At 63.6% G+C, this 14,730-nt stretch overlaps 4 protein-coding genes across 4 annotated transcripts; 3 read left to right on the top strand and 1 right to left on the bottom strand.

Moving 5' to 3' along the window:
- Nucleotides 1-599: 599 nt before the first annotated feature.
- On the top strand, nucleotides 600-5,717 carry VTJ83DRAFT_6637 (uncharacterized protein; the record flags this gene model as incomplete). The annotated part of the gene is made up of 2 exons (XM_071013370.1): nucleotides 600-2,213; nucleotides 2,268-5,717. The coding sequence occupies 2 exons, from the start codon at nucleotides 600-602 to the stop codon at nucleotides 5,715-5,717; spliced, it is 5,064 nt and encodes a 1,687-aa protein (XP_070864264.1).
- A 521-nt stretch (nucleotides 5,718-6,238) lies between these two features.
- On the bottom strand, nucleotides 6,239-7,593 carry VTJ83DRAFT_6636 (uncharacterized protein; the record flags this gene model as incomplete). The annotated part of the gene is made up of 2 exons (XM_071013369.1): nucleotides 6,239-7,245; nucleotides 7,329-7,593. The coding sequence occupies 2 exons, from the start codon at nucleotides 7,591-7,593 to the stop codon at nucleotides 6,239-6,241; spliced, it is 1,272 nt and encodes a 423-aa protein (XP_070864263.1).
- Nucleotides 7,594-8,269: 676 nt separating this feature from the next.
- Nucleotides 8,270-10,083, top strand: VTJ83DRAFT_6635 (uncharacterized protein; the record flags this gene model as incomplete). Its single annotated transcript, XM_071013368.1, has 9 exons — nucleotides 8,270-8,275; nucleotides 8,344-8,456; nucleotides 8,512-8,538; nucleotides 8,588-8,767; nucleotides 8,820-9,184; nucleotides 9,238-9,327; nucleotides 9,390-9,517; nucleotides 9,585-9,716; nucleotides 9,784-10,083. 9 exons carry the CDS (start codon nucleotides 8,270-8,272, stop codon nucleotides 10,081-10,083), a joined length of 1,341 nt encoding a protein of 446 aa, XP_070864262.1.
- Nucleotides 10,084-12,482: 2,399 nt separating this feature from the next.
- VTJ83DRAFT_6634 (uncharacterized protein) lies at nucleotides 12,483-14,389 on the top strand (the record flags this gene model as incomplete). Its single annotated transcript, XM_071013367.1, has 5 exons — nucleotides 12,483-12,581; nucleotides 12,643-12,718; nucleotides 12,793-13,122; nucleotides 13,293-13,692; nucleotides 13,993-14,389. 5 exons carry the CDS (start codon nucleotides 12,483-12,485, stop codon nucleotides 14,387-14,389), a joined length of 1,302 nt encoding a protein of 433 aa, XP_070864261.1.
- Between the last annotated feature and the right edge of the window lie 341 nt (nucleotides 14,390-14,730).

Raw genomic sequence — 14,730 nt, 5'->3', positions numbered from 1 at the left:
TTTCCTAGGCCCCATGCTGTCCGGCGCTGTCCGGCGCTGTACGCGGTGGGTTCGTGATGAGCAAGCAAAGAAAATACATTGAGCTTACACGACAGACAGAGAGCGTCCAAGAGATTGGGAGTATGGTACAAGAAAGTAATTAATACATACATCGTACCTTGACTATTGATCCAGTGCCTGAGCTGTAGTATAAGAGTTGGTACGGACCGTACGGGGGACGAAGTACAGAATGTCCGTACAATACGGAACAACGTTACAGAGTACGCCCGGTCTTCAACCGTCATTGCGGAGCGCCCCGCTTTTTCCTGTCAGGTCAATCAAGGGGTCTTGGTTGGAGCAACGTTTTTCCCGCGCGGCGCGCACGTGGCTCGCGCGCTGATTGGCTCTGCCCGCAGCGGCACTAGGCCCAAAGAGGCAACCTATAAACAACGCGGCGGGCGGCTTTCTTGACGGGTTTGCGCATCATGGATGGCGAAAAAGTCACGTCGCGACCTTGACCTCCACCATCATTATCATCATCGCATGCATGCGGCCCGCCAACGCCGCCATCCGCCATCGCCCCTGACGATACCACGCATTCCCACGCGCGCGGTACGGCGATGGAGGAGCAGGAGCGCACCATCACCCTGGACCTGGGGTCGTCCCCCGATCCTCTCATCGACCCCGTCCTCAGCCCTCCCATGATGCCTCCGTCCACCATCAAGAAGCGGACCCCGGCCGCCGAACGGCTGCTGACGGCGCGTACCGCCCAGTCGGTCCGAACCGCCTACGCCTCCTCCGCCGCGGCCCGCACCCCTCTGGCCCCGACGCCGCGTCGCCAGACCTTCGAGCTCGACGTCGGCGACGAAGATGCGCCCCAGCGCCTGCTCGTGACCGTCGAGGCCGAGGCCGATCCCCGCTCCGCCCCGCGCAGCACCAGCCGCCGTCTGTTCCAGTCGCCCACCCCGAAGAACGGCCGCCTGTCCCCGCGCCGCACCGCCGCCGTCACGACCACCACCGTGCCCCTGCGCGGCCTGAGCGACGACGAGGATGACGCCGCCCCGCGTCCCATCGGCACGACGCCGAGGCCGCGGGGCCGCCCGCGCAAGTCGGCCACGCCAGCCACGACGCGTCGCAAGAGGCCCGGCACGCCCGCCAAACGCGCCACCAGCGTCGCCAACGCGCCCACGTCGTCGCCGAGCAAGAACGGACCCGAGTCCGACGCGGGTTTCTTCGAAGCCACCCCCCGTCCTCGCGCCAAGCCCACCAAGCGAAAGGCGTCGTCGCCCATCAAGGAGGATGCCGCACCGGGGAGCCAGCCTCGAAAACGGGGCCGGCCAAGGAAAAAGACCATGGACACGGACGAGGCGGCGGAGCAGGCACGGCAGAGCCGCTTTGTCAGCACCGCCGAGGAAGACGACATCTGGCTCTCCACCATGCTGGACCAGTCCACCCCGGCGCTGCCCGCCAGAGGCCCGCCCGTGGCGACAGAATCGCACACGTCCCCGTTGCGCGGCTCGGAGCCTGGCTCGTACGACTGGCCAGACATGGGAGCCGGCGGCGGCGATTCGTACAGCGATGGCGGGTCGGTCTCGGGCGACGGCGACGGCTTTGAGGACACGGTCATGGCCGAGGAGTTCACCATGATCTCGCTCGGCTCGTTGCCCTCCATGCAGCCCAACTCGAGCGTCATGGCGCCGGCCCACGACGAGGAGCTCGGCGAGGCCACGAGCCTCATCATCAACGGCGCCTTGGAATCGCTGAGGAGAAGCCAGAACGCCATGTCGGAGCAACCACGTCATCCAGAGCACGCCGCCGAAGCCGAGACTTCGGAACGCGCCGCTGCCACCGCCGCTACCCAAGCCCCAACCCCCAACGACAGCAGGACCCAGCCCCCACGACTCGCCCCGCCCTCTTCACCGCAACGGAGACGCCAGAGCCCGCAGAGAAGCCCGCGGAGAAGCCCGCGAAAGACGGCTCCCCAGCCGCTGGCGAGACGGCTTGCTGAGAAGACCCTTCAGCAGCAGCAGCAGCAGCAGCAAGACCCGGAGCACCCACCAGAGCCCCAACCTCCGGTCCAAAACGAGCGCCAGGAGGCGAGCGCCTACGATGATTCCTTCTCCTCGATACCCGAGGCCATCCTTGCCGCCGCGACGCCCCGGCCCCTTCGGCAACTGTTCCGGGCCCAGGAGCCGGACGCCCGCATCCAGCCGTCCGTTGAGCGGCCATCAAAAGTGAACCACTCCAACCCCCAACCTGAGACGAATAGGCTGTTGACTCCTGATGAGACACCCTCGCCCATCCCGTCCGAGACCGGCGACGACGGCCATCACGATCACGACCAGGATCACCATGATACCCATAACGCAAACCGGGACCCCGAACCCGAACCCGAGCACGAACCCGAACCTGGGCCGGAACCGCCAAAGGCCGACGCGCCCGAGACCGACCACTTACCGTCATCACCGCCTCCCGTCGCCAACGCCCAGCTGCGAATCGCCAACCTGACCGCGCCACAACAGCAACAACACCACCACCAACAACAACAACCACAGCACATTCGGCACAACTCTACCGAGACCCCTGCCGACCAGCTTTCTTGGTTCCCTTCCGCGAACCCTGCCGCCAGGGTCGTTCGCGACGCCCAGCCCGCCGCCGCCGCTCACCTCCCCGTCCCCGAACCGCAGCCCCGCCCGTCGCTGTCCCCCATCGTCCGTGCCGGCCGCGCCCTCCAGCTCATCACTTCCGACCCGCCATCTCCCCCGGCAGGGGACAGCTTCCTGGGAAGCCCGTTCCGCGGCAGCTCGGTGCCAAAGTCGAGCCAATCGCCGGTTCCGATGCCCGCGGTGCCCGAGCACGACCGCCCCTACCATTCTCCCGATTCTGCTTCTGCTACTGCCGGTGCTGCTACGGCTGCGGCGGCTGCTTCGGCTGCTGCTGCTGCTGCCCAGCCGCGCGCAGACGTGCTGACGCGTTCCCCGTCGCGATCCTGGCTGGCCCCGTTGAACCAGGTTAAGGACTTTATCGTGCGGAGCGCCCAGTCGTTATCGCCGGGCCGCATGTCGGTCGTTTCGGGTGCGGAGGGCATGGATGACCCGTTCGGTCCGGACCCGGGAGAGGCGGGCGGTGAGCGGTCCGCGAGAAATACCTTGTTCACGGGAGCGAGGAGGCAGAGCTGGGGGGAGAGGAGCAGGGAGGAGGCCCGTGATGGTGACGATGTCAAGGGTGGGATGCATGACCATGATGATGGCCAGCGTCAGGAGGAGGCGGAGGAGGAGGTGGTGGTGGAGGACGATGATGATACCATGAGTTGGGAGGCTGAGCAGAGCCCGGCGCGGGCGCAGCCGGCAGAAGGGATTGATGAAGTGGTTCATGGCGTGGCCCAAGAGTCGCCGAGGGAACCGTCGAGGGGATATGAGGCGCAAACGCGGTGGCCAGCATCGGGATTTTCCCCTGGGGCTTCCCGGCCGCTGGCTGGTTCCGCTGCGCCAGAGGAAGCCCACGGGGGTGTCCACGAAGAGCAGCAGCAGCAGCAGCAGCACCATCACAACCAGGAGGAGGTGGAGGAAGAGGAGGAGGATGATGTGGATATTTGGGCCATCGAGGCCCAGCGACCCACGCCGTATACGTCCCGGCATGCGCCTTTCAGCTTGGAGCCTGACGTGGAACCGCCCCAACAACCAACGATCTCTGGCCTCTGGGGACGGGACCGCCGGAACCCTCGATACGGTGACGAGCTGGTCGAACCCTCCGATGCGGCAGCACCGGTCCACGGACGCGTCGCTGTGGAGGAGAACCAGGGCACCAAGCCGTCGCCCATTCAGGTCCGTCCCCTCCGCCAGCGGCCGCTTCTTCGTCCGGACCGGAGCCTCCTGGCCAACGACGAAGAAGAATTCAGCCTGCTGTCACAGAACCACAGACGTGACAAGCCAGTCCCATCGCCGGCAGTCGCCCGTCCGGCAGCCCCGAAAAAGGATCTGGCGGCGTTCTTCTCGTCACCAGCCACCCTTCCGGATCTGACCGAGCCGCCATTCCCCGCAAACGTGCTCCCCTCACAACCGGCGCGGACAAGTCGCGTGCAGACCCTTCGGGCCCAGGCGACAGGGGGCGGGGGTGGTTTGTTTTCGCAGTACCTCGAAGAGCGTGCTGAGAAGCAGGTTCCGTCCGTGCCGCAGAAGACGCTGGAGATTGGGACCGGCAGGAGGAGCGTAGATCTCTTCTCGACGAGGAGGCAGAGCGTGGAGCGGCCTAGCCTGGAGGTCGAGAGAGCGTCTCTGTCACGGTCGGCTTCGACAGAAGTTCCGGAGTTGCGGCCGGCGCCGGCGAACCAGAACCCCGTCGCCGTCGCGCAGCAGCATGGCGTGGCAAAGCGGGCGACGTCGCTCGAGAGTCCGGACCAGCACGAGGAGGAGGCGGAGGAGCAGGAGGTCATGTCGCCTCCGCACATCCCGCAGAAGATGAACTTCACCCCCCGCAAGCGGTCAGGTGAGAACACCCTCCTCTCGCCGCCAAAACCTGCGGACCCGGCCCCGGCTCCGACAACCTCTCTCTTCGGCAACAGCCAAGTCACGGCCTTCTTCTCACGCGCCCTGTCTCGCGTGAAGCAGCGGCATCAGCCGCCGCAGGTGGTGGACTCTTCGCCCCCCGCCAGAGCCGCCGAGGCGCCTGAAGAGGACAGAAGGGCCGAAACCGAGAACGACGTGACACAGGCGTCCACTCCCCCCCGCCGCGTGCTCAAACCGCTCCCCGACCGCACCGCGTCGCCTACCAAGTCGAGCTTTCGCTCGCCTCTTAAGCCAAAAACGCCAGGCAGGGTTGTCGAATTCGCCAGCAGCGTATTTTCGCAGCCGCAGCAAAGGCAAGAGGAGCACCAGCACCAGCGCCGCCATCAACGGCAGGGTTGGGATGAGGAGGAGGAGGACGAAGGGCCGGGACGTCAGCCAGCTGGCCGCCGCGTCGGGCATGGCGATGTCCAAGACGTGTCCCCCGCTCCGTCGCCTTCACCATCGGCATCGCCCTCGTTGTCGATGTCATCCCCCTCGACGCCGCCGTCTCCGTCGCCCTCGCCCTCGCCCTCCTCCCGGCCTCGAGCCAGGTCCCGATCCGGATCGCTTCCCGCCGCCAGAGCCGAAGCAGCGCATCGCGAACAGCACGACCACCTCGCTGACCAGCACGAGCATGAGCAAGACAAACAAGCCCACACCCAACCTCCATCCATCCTCCCTCAGCAACCGCTCCTCCCCCGCCCTCTCAAGCCGGGCCCTTCCCATAAAGACAAGCCCCGGAAGACCGTCCACCAACCCCTCTCCCCAACCAGCTGGACGCGCGCCCACTGGCTCCGCCTCGACGAGCTCCTCCAGGCCCGCCGCCGCGGCCCGGCCTCGTTCCGCATCGAGCTCGCCCGCGGCCCGCTGCCGCCTTCGTCTCTGTACTCCCTCTCTCCCTTCCGGGCTCGCCGGGGCCAGGAGGAAGACGGCCCGGGGGGGTGGCTGGCGAGGCGGCTCGTCGGCAAGCAGGTGTCGGCGCACGGCTTCTCGGAAACGCTGACGCTGGAGGGGTGGCACGTCGAGGTTGTCGAGGGGTTCCTGCGGGAGGTGAGGCATTACGGCGAGGGCGAGGGTGAGGATTGCGCGTGGAACGGGGTGGACCTTGCGAGGCGGGTGTTTGCGTTGCTCGTCGGCGCGGAGAGGAGGAGGTTGGGGCTGGTGCCCCTTGTTAGGGACATGACGGCCCGGTAAAAAAGGGGGGTTGGACAGGGCTTGAGTGGATAAGGTGTGTACACGGTGACGGCATGAAGGAAGGGAGTGGGTCTGGTGTTGAGGTCTTGAAGAGAAGACGAGAAAAAGATGGTGTCGGATTCCTTGTCGAGTCACGTCTGGGAGTCATGGTGCGAAGCGGACATGTTTTTTGTGTGTGTCTTGGGCACTTTTTCGTTCTTCAGTTGGTACGGAATCCGGAGAGAGAGAGAGAGAGAGAGAGAGGAAGGGTATGGGTTCGCGATACCATCGGAACAGGGACTACGGGAATGACGAGACGCAAGGCCATGTCTATACCAGGATGTTTTCTTTTGTTCTGTCAGGCGTTGGGTGGGAAATCATGGGACGCGGATACCGATAGTTCGATACCAAGCAAAGCACTGCTCCGAGTTTCGCTTCTTGCCACGGCTATATCTGAGGGTGTTTTCGTTGTATTACAACACACAGGACGACTCGGCCGTGCTCGGCTCCTCTCCCTGCCCTCGCCGCACCGCAACCCCTCGTCACTCCAGCAGAGACGCCTGGTTGGCGTAGAGCAGGTCGACGACGTTACTAAGCTTCTCAATGGTCGCCAGGGCAGCGTCGTAAGCCTCGTCGCGCTGGGTCTCGTCAAAGATGATGAGGCAGCCGGCGCCTTGGTCGAGAACCCCGATGATGACCTTGTCCAGGATCATCTGCGACAGCTTGCGCTCGACCTGCTGGGTGTCGAGGCCCACCATCTTGGCGATGTGGTCGATTTCGACGCGGCTGAAGGGCTCGATGACCTTGATGAGGTTCTGCTCGAGCATGGCGTCGTACAGGCGGCGCAGGTGGTTGCGGATGAAGGCGTCGCTGCCGAGCTCGTACTTGTACGTGGCCAGGGCGCGCTCGTACTCCTCGAGCGAGCGGTTCGAGTGGGCGCGGGCGATGGCCTTCATGGCCTCGAGCGAAGGGCCGGCGTACTTGAGCGCCTGCTTGGACGTCATGAGCTGGTTGACGTCGTCGGCCAGGTTGAGCATGATCTTGCACAGCAGCATGTACTGCAGGGCGGCCTGGGCGCGCACGGCCTCGTCCAGGTTGTGGTAGCCGTCGAGAGCCTCGATGAAGTAGCTAAAGGCGGTCTGGAAGTCGCGGTCCTCGGCGTGCAGCATGCCGGACTGCATGTCGAGGTTGGCCTGCAGCAGCGGCGGGGTGTAGACGGAGGCGGCCGAGGTGCGGGCGCTGGTCAGGGCGGCGCGGGCCTTGGAGATGTTGCCGAGGGCGTGGTAGACGCGCGACTCGAGCAGCTGGACCTCGACCAGCACCAGCTTGTCGTCCATGCGCTTGAGCTCGCGGAGGAGGCCGTTGATGAGCGTCAGGGCGTCATAGTACGCCTGCTTGGCCATGTAGAGGGTGACGAGGCGGGTCTCGAGGTTCTGCCGGAGGAAGCTCCGGCGCTCCGACGTGGCCCATTCTATGCACGACTTGGTGACGGCGATCTGGATGTCGAGGGAGTTGGGGATGGTCTCAAAGAGGTCGAGCAGCTGGCGGACTGTGCATCCGGACAGGATAGGTAGCATTGCGTGTCAGCCAACGGTTCGCAGGCAACCCGAACCCGCGGGAAAGCAGACGCACTCAGCTTGGCCGTCTTGGCCTTTGCGAACGACGACAGCACCGTCCTGCTCCTTGTTACCAACCCGGCGAGCTCGTCGGTGTTCTTTTGGTCGCGGTAAAGCTCTCCCAAGCTGATCAGGGCCGATTCGTATTCCCGGATGGCGGCTTCGGACGTGACCGACGGCGCCGTGGAGATGATGTCCTTGAATATTTCCTCGGCCTTGCGCGGATCCGTCTTTGCCAGCTTCTGCGCCTCGATCACCCTCTCTGAGTCGCCCTGCGCCATGGTTGGTGGTGGATACTGGGTGGTTTCTGGGGAGGGGGAGGGTGATGGGGTGATGGCCGGTTGGTGGGGGAATTCGGCGCAATCAACGTTCTGCTTGTTGGGAAGGAATATTTGATGTCGTAGTGGCTGCGGTGGTGGTGGTGGTGGTGGTGGTGATGGCGGTGGGTGAGGGAGGAGTGACGGCGGTGTTTGTTGTTTGGTGGTTTTGTTGGTGGTTTTGTTGTTGTTGTTGTTGGTGGTGGTGGTGGTGGTGGTGGTGGTTGCAGCAATGAGCAGCTCCCCAAGCCAGCGCCGCCTTGCCCAAGCCCACAGGGCGATCGGAGCGCCCCTGCAGCGCTGCCCGCTAGGTTGCCGCACGCGACGTAATGGTGGGACCGTGTTCAGCCTCGTCAAGCTGGGTCTTGGCACTCGGCCGCTCTGTGGCTGGCTGCGTGGCTGGGAAAGCAGGGCGGTGAGCGATTCTGCCGCCGGTCCCCGCCAAAATTTACTACTGCAGACAGGCCGACGGGCAGATCCCATCAGAGCTGCATCTCGTTCGACACCCGCCTCGACGTCTATCCCAGCCAAAAGCACCTCGTTCTCTTGCAACACACGGCCCCTGTATCAACACGCAAGAATTGACATCCTACTCATCGATTCGCACCAACCAACCAACCAACCCCCCTCATTTCCAATTATGAAGGCACGATTCGACCTCCGCTGCCGTCCAATGCTGCCTCTGCCTCTCAGCCCCGACTAACACCTCCCCAGATCAAAGCTCTCAGCCGGAGCGTCTCGGCGACCCAGGCGCCGGGCTCCGACGTCCAGCGCGCCCCGAGAAACCTTGCTCCAGAGATTCATCCGTTCGAACGGGCTCGAGAATAGTGCGTGTCCCCGGGCCGGGAGAGTGCTGGGAAGCCGCTGCTGACGCTGCCGTAGCCAACGAGCGCTCAATGCCGTCAAACTGTGAGAATCCACCACCTCGAATGACCAGGCCGCGATGCTGACCAGGCAGGGAACGCATGTTTGCCAAGCCCTTCCTTGGGCAGTTGGGCGACGGCCACGTCCAGGGCATCTACAGCATGTGCAAGGACAAGAACTCGCTCAACTCGGTGGCCTCGGGGTCCGGCGACGGCGTGGTCAAGGTTTGGGACCTTACAACGAGGGACGAGGAAACATGGAGGACGGCCGCCCAGTACGTCGTCGATCCCGGCCGGGAGAATTGGCGCCATGCTAACCGCTTGCAGCTCCAACATTGTCAAAGGCCTGACCTTCACCAACGACAAGAAGCTGCTCTCGTGCGCGACCGACGGCATCAAGCTTTGGGACCCCTACAACACACCCAGTGACACCACGCCCATCGCCAGCTGGCAGGAGGGCGGGCCCTACACGTCTCTGTCTGTCCACAGGACCGGGAACGTCTTCGCCGCCTCGTCCGGCGCCGGCTGCATTCGCGTCTGGGATCTGGCGCAGAGCACGGCCGCTCAGACAATACAGTGGCCCAGCTTTACCGACACCATCACCGACGTCTGCTTCAACCAGGTCGAGACATCAGTCATCGCGTCCGTGGCTACCGATCGCTCCGTCATCCTCTTTGACCTGCGCACCAACCGTGAGTTGTCTCGAGTTCTGTTCCATGAAGGCGGGGCTGACCATCGAATGCAGTGCCCGTCATCAAGACCGTGTTGCAGTTTGCCTCGAACCGCGTCGTCTTTAACCCCATGGAGGCCATGAACCTGGCGGTGGCATCAGAAGGTGCGTCAAGTTCGGCGACGTGGTTCCCGCGAGCGAGCGCAACCAAGCTGACCGAGGGTTAGACCACAACATCTACATCTTTGACGCCCGGAACTTCAGCCGGTCGCAAAACATCCTAAAGGGCCACGTGGCGGCCGCCATGGACGTCGAGTTCTCGCCCACCGGCGAGGAGCTGGTCAGCGGGTCTTACGTGAGTCCCCCCCCTTTTTTTTTCTTCATCTCACATCCAAGGCAGGGCATGCGCTGATGCAGGGCAGGACCGCACCATCCGGATCTGGCGCCGCGACCAAGGCCACTCCCGCGACATCTACCACACCAAGCGGATGCAGAGGGTTTTCCGGGCCATGTGGACCATGGACTCCAAGTACCTCCTCAGCGGCAGCGATGACGTACGACACCCTCCCACCCCGCTCCCCCTTTGGCAATGCCAACGCTTGGATGCTCACACGATTGCAGGGCAACGTCCGCCTCTGGCGCGCCAACGCCTCGGAACGCAGCGGGGTCAAGACGGCCAAGCAGCGACAGGCGCTCGAGTACAACAACGCGCTGCTGGACCGGTACAGCCACATGCCCGAGATCCGGCGCATCCGGCGGCACCGCCACCTGCCCAAGGTGGTCAAGAAGGCGACCGAGATCAAGCGCGAGGAGCTGGCGGCCATCAAGCGCCGCGAGGAGAACGAGCGCAAGCACTCGGTCAAGAAGTTCGAGAAGCGCAAGAGCGAGCGCGAGAAGGTCATCTTGGCCAAGCAGCAGTAGACCGGCTGTGCTCCGGGTTGTGGATGAACAGGGGCTGGGGCGCGTGGGTAATAGGGGCGGTCATGTGCATTGGGCGGCGTTTTGGAGTCAAACTTTTGGGAACGGCCGGGCTTTTGCTCCGCACCGCGTGTCGTTCAGGCTTGGGATCTGATACCATCCGTGTCTGGCGTTGTCAAGGTAGACCAAAACATAATCCCATGACGGATTCCCCGGGGCGGGGGGGGGGACGGTACCTTCCCCTCCGGGTATCTTGGTGTTTTCACTCCTGCGGGGAAACGGGCCGGCGGTGGTATCGTGCGCATGGTTTTCTTCTGGTGATCGGCGAACCTGCGTGGCTGAAGATGTGGTCGGCCAAAAGGCTCGCGGATCACCGCGGTGATGGTCTGGTTTGGGCATGTATGTTTGGTTCTGTTTCTCATGCTCATGCCGCGAAGAGAGGGGAGGGGGGGAGGGGAGTGCTGCGCAGGGCCTGGATCGGCCGTGCTCGCAACGCCTCAACGCACGTCCAGGCCATGGAGGTTGCTGTACGATGGAAATAGGGCCGAGGCGGGAGCACGATGAAGACTCCAACGTCAGCCGCCCCCTCTTCCAACCCGTGGACGGCCCGGCGGCGACCGAGACCAAGGCAGCGGTAGGTAGGACGGCGACGGCCCCTTGCCGCACCACCCAGATCCTGGACTGTATGTACGCAGTGTGACTTGAATCCGATTCCATTTTGGTCACAAAAAGCGGCCCGATTCGGCATTCAACTCGTCCCTAATCGAGAAGCACTGGTACCAACCTTGATGTGCCGATCACCGGCCGTCCTTCCAGAGGCTCGCTCGCAAGCCATGGCAGTTTCAAGAAGGTTCATGCATGGACGGCTTGTTCAGCCGAAATGTGGTTAAAAGTCTGCGATTTGCGACTCCCTGGCGTCGATGATACACGCCACGCGGGAACGGAATCGTCTGCGGGAAAGCTTGCCAACCACCAGGCGTGCGTGCGTGCGTGCGTGGCGTCCGGATTGGGAACTTTGATTCGGCGGTTTCGGTAACCGACTAGGCAGTCAGTCAGGGCCCGGGTTTGCAGGGCGCCCTCCGTCAAAGAAGCTATCCTCGTAAACTGGCTAAATGGAGCTGCCGCTGCAGGCGTCCGGCCCGCCGACGCTCATCGCCATCTCCGGGTTGACCAACAGCAACCATCGCACCCCAGAGAGCGGAAGACGGCACCAGCTCCGCGAGTCAAGATCATCGGAAAAGGGCTTACTATACGCAGTACGGACAGCTGCAGCAGAGCCGCACGGCACGACAACGTTGGACAAAACCTCCCCCCCATCCCATCTCGGGCCTGTTTGTTCTGCTCGGCATCTGGTCCGCCCTATTACTGCGTACTGTGTAGTTGCTCGGTGCCTTGCTTTTTGCCTTGCCCTGCCCCTTGTCCTGTGCTGCCCTGTCACCGTCTCTCCACAATCGTCGCGAGGATCGCCCATCTGACATTGGACATTGGACACCTTTGACGTTTGACGCTGGGCGCTTGACAGGGCGTCAGTGCGGTAGTTAGTTAGCACATGTCGGGGGCGCAGGGTTCACGATCTCCCATCTCGATGCCAAACATCCGGGGAAGCATGAGCGAGTGTCTCGCGCGTCCGGGCCAGCGGTGCTGGGTGGTTCCCGCCAAGCTTGCCTCGGGTCGCAGAGATCTGAAACAGGACGGGCCACCCGACATGTTGGCCAAGAACCGGCTTCCCGGGTCATACACTGTACTATACATGCAAGGGGGAACGGGCGGACGGGACGCCAAGTGTCGCCGCCAGCCAGTCTTGGTATGCGGAGGCGATGAAGCAACCGCCGGCGACCATGTAGCGTGCTTGTAACCGGTGTATAGTAAACAACACCCCGTCTGCCCGGTAGCGATAGAGCGGGGTTGGCCTCTCGGCCTCGGCCCTCCTGCCGACGCATAAGGGGTCGGATCCAGGTCGGCGGCCTGAACGGTTCAGGTAGGGGAGACACAGGGCCAAGGATTGGTCGACTTACACCTCGTCGACGGTAGCGCTACCTAGTTACCGCGCCTCGGGCTTGCATTGCCGCTCCAAGCCACCAGATCTGGCAGATTGTTCCGAGCTCGGATAGCATGCACGCGGGGAATGCCGTGCTGAGAGCTTTGCGGCCCGGCCAAAAAGTCCCTGTTTCGTGGGTGAGACCTCGTGGCTCCGGGCTTCTGAGACACCTATTTGAGTTCACTGCATCTGAGCATGAGCATGCCGGGGAAGGGGGAAAAGGTTGGCTATCCCCCTCCTCAACACCAACACATATGTGGTTGCCCGCTTCCTCCTCGAGTTCCACATGGGAGCCCGCTGTCGAACCGCCCTCTCGTCCAGCTTCCCCAGGTGTCGACCCCCCTCTTGATAGCCAGCCCCCGCCATGGCCTACGCGGACAGCCTGACCCGGTCAAACGCCCAGCGGGGTGACATACCGCCAGAGCTCTCCTTTGAGGAGGTCATCAAGAACCGGGCCGCTCCGGTACGTCGTCGTGGTCGACCAAGTAGCAGCTCCCCTCGGAACCGCAGCTGACCTCCAGCAGCCCTGTTCGCTGAATGACTTTATGGACTATCTCCTTTACGTCGAGCACAACGCCGAGAACCTTCAGTTCTTCCTCTGTAAGCCTTACCACCCAACCCCCCCCCCCCCCAGCGGGGGACAGGGCCAAGCTAATAATGCCTGCACCACACAGGGTACTGGGACTACGTCCAACGCTGGAGCACTCTGCTCCCACGACAAAAGGCGCTCTCGCCACCATGGAACCCAGACCAGCCCGGCAACCCGCAGTCGCGTTTCGTCAAGTACAGCCACCGGCGTGAGCGCCACCAAAAGATGAGCAAGATCCTCGCCATCATGGAGCTGGAGTCGGAGCGGACCGCTGCGGCCGCCGAGGCCATGTCGCCTTTACCACCGTCGCCGCCCCTTCTCCGCTCGCCCACCACGCCCGCATCCGCTTCGCCTTTGCCCATGAGTTCCATCCTGAGCCCCACGGAGCCCAACGGCCCGGCGGACTGGCAGCCTTGTACGTTTCTCTCTACTACCTGCCCCCCTCTCTCTTCCCCTCTTCTTTACCTCTTCACCTCTTCATACCTCTTCACCCCCCCTTCGACTCTTTTTTTTTTTTTTTGGTTTTCTTTTTCTCCCAAGAACAAGACACGCCGGCTAACATCCCCTCGCAACCAACCACAAAAGTCACCATCCCCCCCAACAGCTCCGAGCTCACCCGCATCACCCGGCACTACCTCTCCCCTTCCTCCCCGCGCTTCCTCCGCCTCCTCCCCGCCCGGGACCGCGAGACCTGCCTCGTCGCCTCGCAGCACACGACCCACCCCTCCGCCCTGCTCCCGGCCTTCTCCGCCGTCGAGGCGTCCCTCCGCGACCGCTCCCACCCGGCCTTTGCGCGCTGGTCCCTCCGCAACGCCGGCAAGGCGAGGCTGGATCTCGTCCGGGCCGTCGCCGGGCTGGTCGTGGCGCTGGGGGCGGTGCTGGACGCGGTGCTGGCGCTGAGCGGGCTGCCGGCGCCTTGGAGGGTGGTGTGCCTGGGGCTGTGGTGGCCGGCGATGGTGGCCTTGTGGGCGGCGGGGCGCGGGGTGTGCGTGATTCTGTGGTGGAGAGGGGGCAGGCAGGTCAGGCCTTGGGAGGCCGGGATGACGAGGGAGGATTCTTCCTCGGCAAGGGAACCCGGGAGCGGAGTTGTTGCTGGCGCTGTTCGGGACGAGGAGGATGCGACGGGAGTGCCTGGAGTGCCGGGAGTGCCGGGAGTACCGGGAGGAGGAGGAGCAGGAGACGGTGAGAGGGACGAGAGGAGAACGAGCGGGGAGGACGGGCGAGCGGACGGTTGGAGGGAAGCGCATAGGCGGTCCGAGACGGAGGTATCCTCATGGTCGTTCAGGAAGGGCATGCCCAGCAGGGGCAGCAACAACTTCAACAGCGCCGAAAAGACCCGCCCCGGCCGAGCCGCCCGGAGCACCAGCACATCATCCACCGCCACCACCACCACCACCACCCTCACCGCCGCCAAGGCAACCCCTTCCCAATACAAACCCTCTCTCCAAGTCTTCGGTCCGCCCAACGACTTCTCCCACGAGCCCTGGGTAGCAGCCCACCAAGCCCAGGGGTTCTGGGCCAAGGCGGTGCGACAAGAGACGGTCGCAGTAAACAACCGGGCGCTGCTGGCGTGGCAAGACCGTGTGGTGTTTGTGTCGGTGCTATGGGGCGGCGTGGTCGCGACGGCGGTGACGGTGGCGTCGCTCTTTGTGCCGGTCGGAGGGCTATTCTGGGCTTCTTGACTCCGCATCTTGGTCCTTGAATCCATGGCCTGCTTGGTTCCGAGGTACGATATCAACAGAGACGCCAGATATTGGTTCCGGGGGTCACCTCACAACTTCATTGCACGCATTGTGAACATCATGCCGGCGTGTATCGCTGCTGTTCCCAGCCAAGCCCAACTTCACCGCGCATGTCTCTCATTCTCTCTCGGTCTGTATCCTGTACTCCCAAGATATCTACATGCCAGATGATATCGGCACAAACCTCCCCGGCAGGACGCCCTCTTTCCTCGAGAGCCCCAGCCTGCCGGCCTCTCCTCGGAGGTCGGAACTAACTATTAACAATTAGGCATATCCAACCA

Source organism: Remersonia thermophila, chromosome 6, assembly GCF_042764415.1.
Source record: "Remersonia thermophila strain ATCC 22073 chromosome 6, whole genome shotgun sequence".
NCBI classification, from domain to species: Eukaryota; Fungi; Ascomycota; class Sordariomycetes; order Sordariales; family Chaetomiaceae; genus Remersonia; species Remersonia thermophila.
This window is presented reverse-complemented; position numbering and strand designations above follow the sequence as displayed.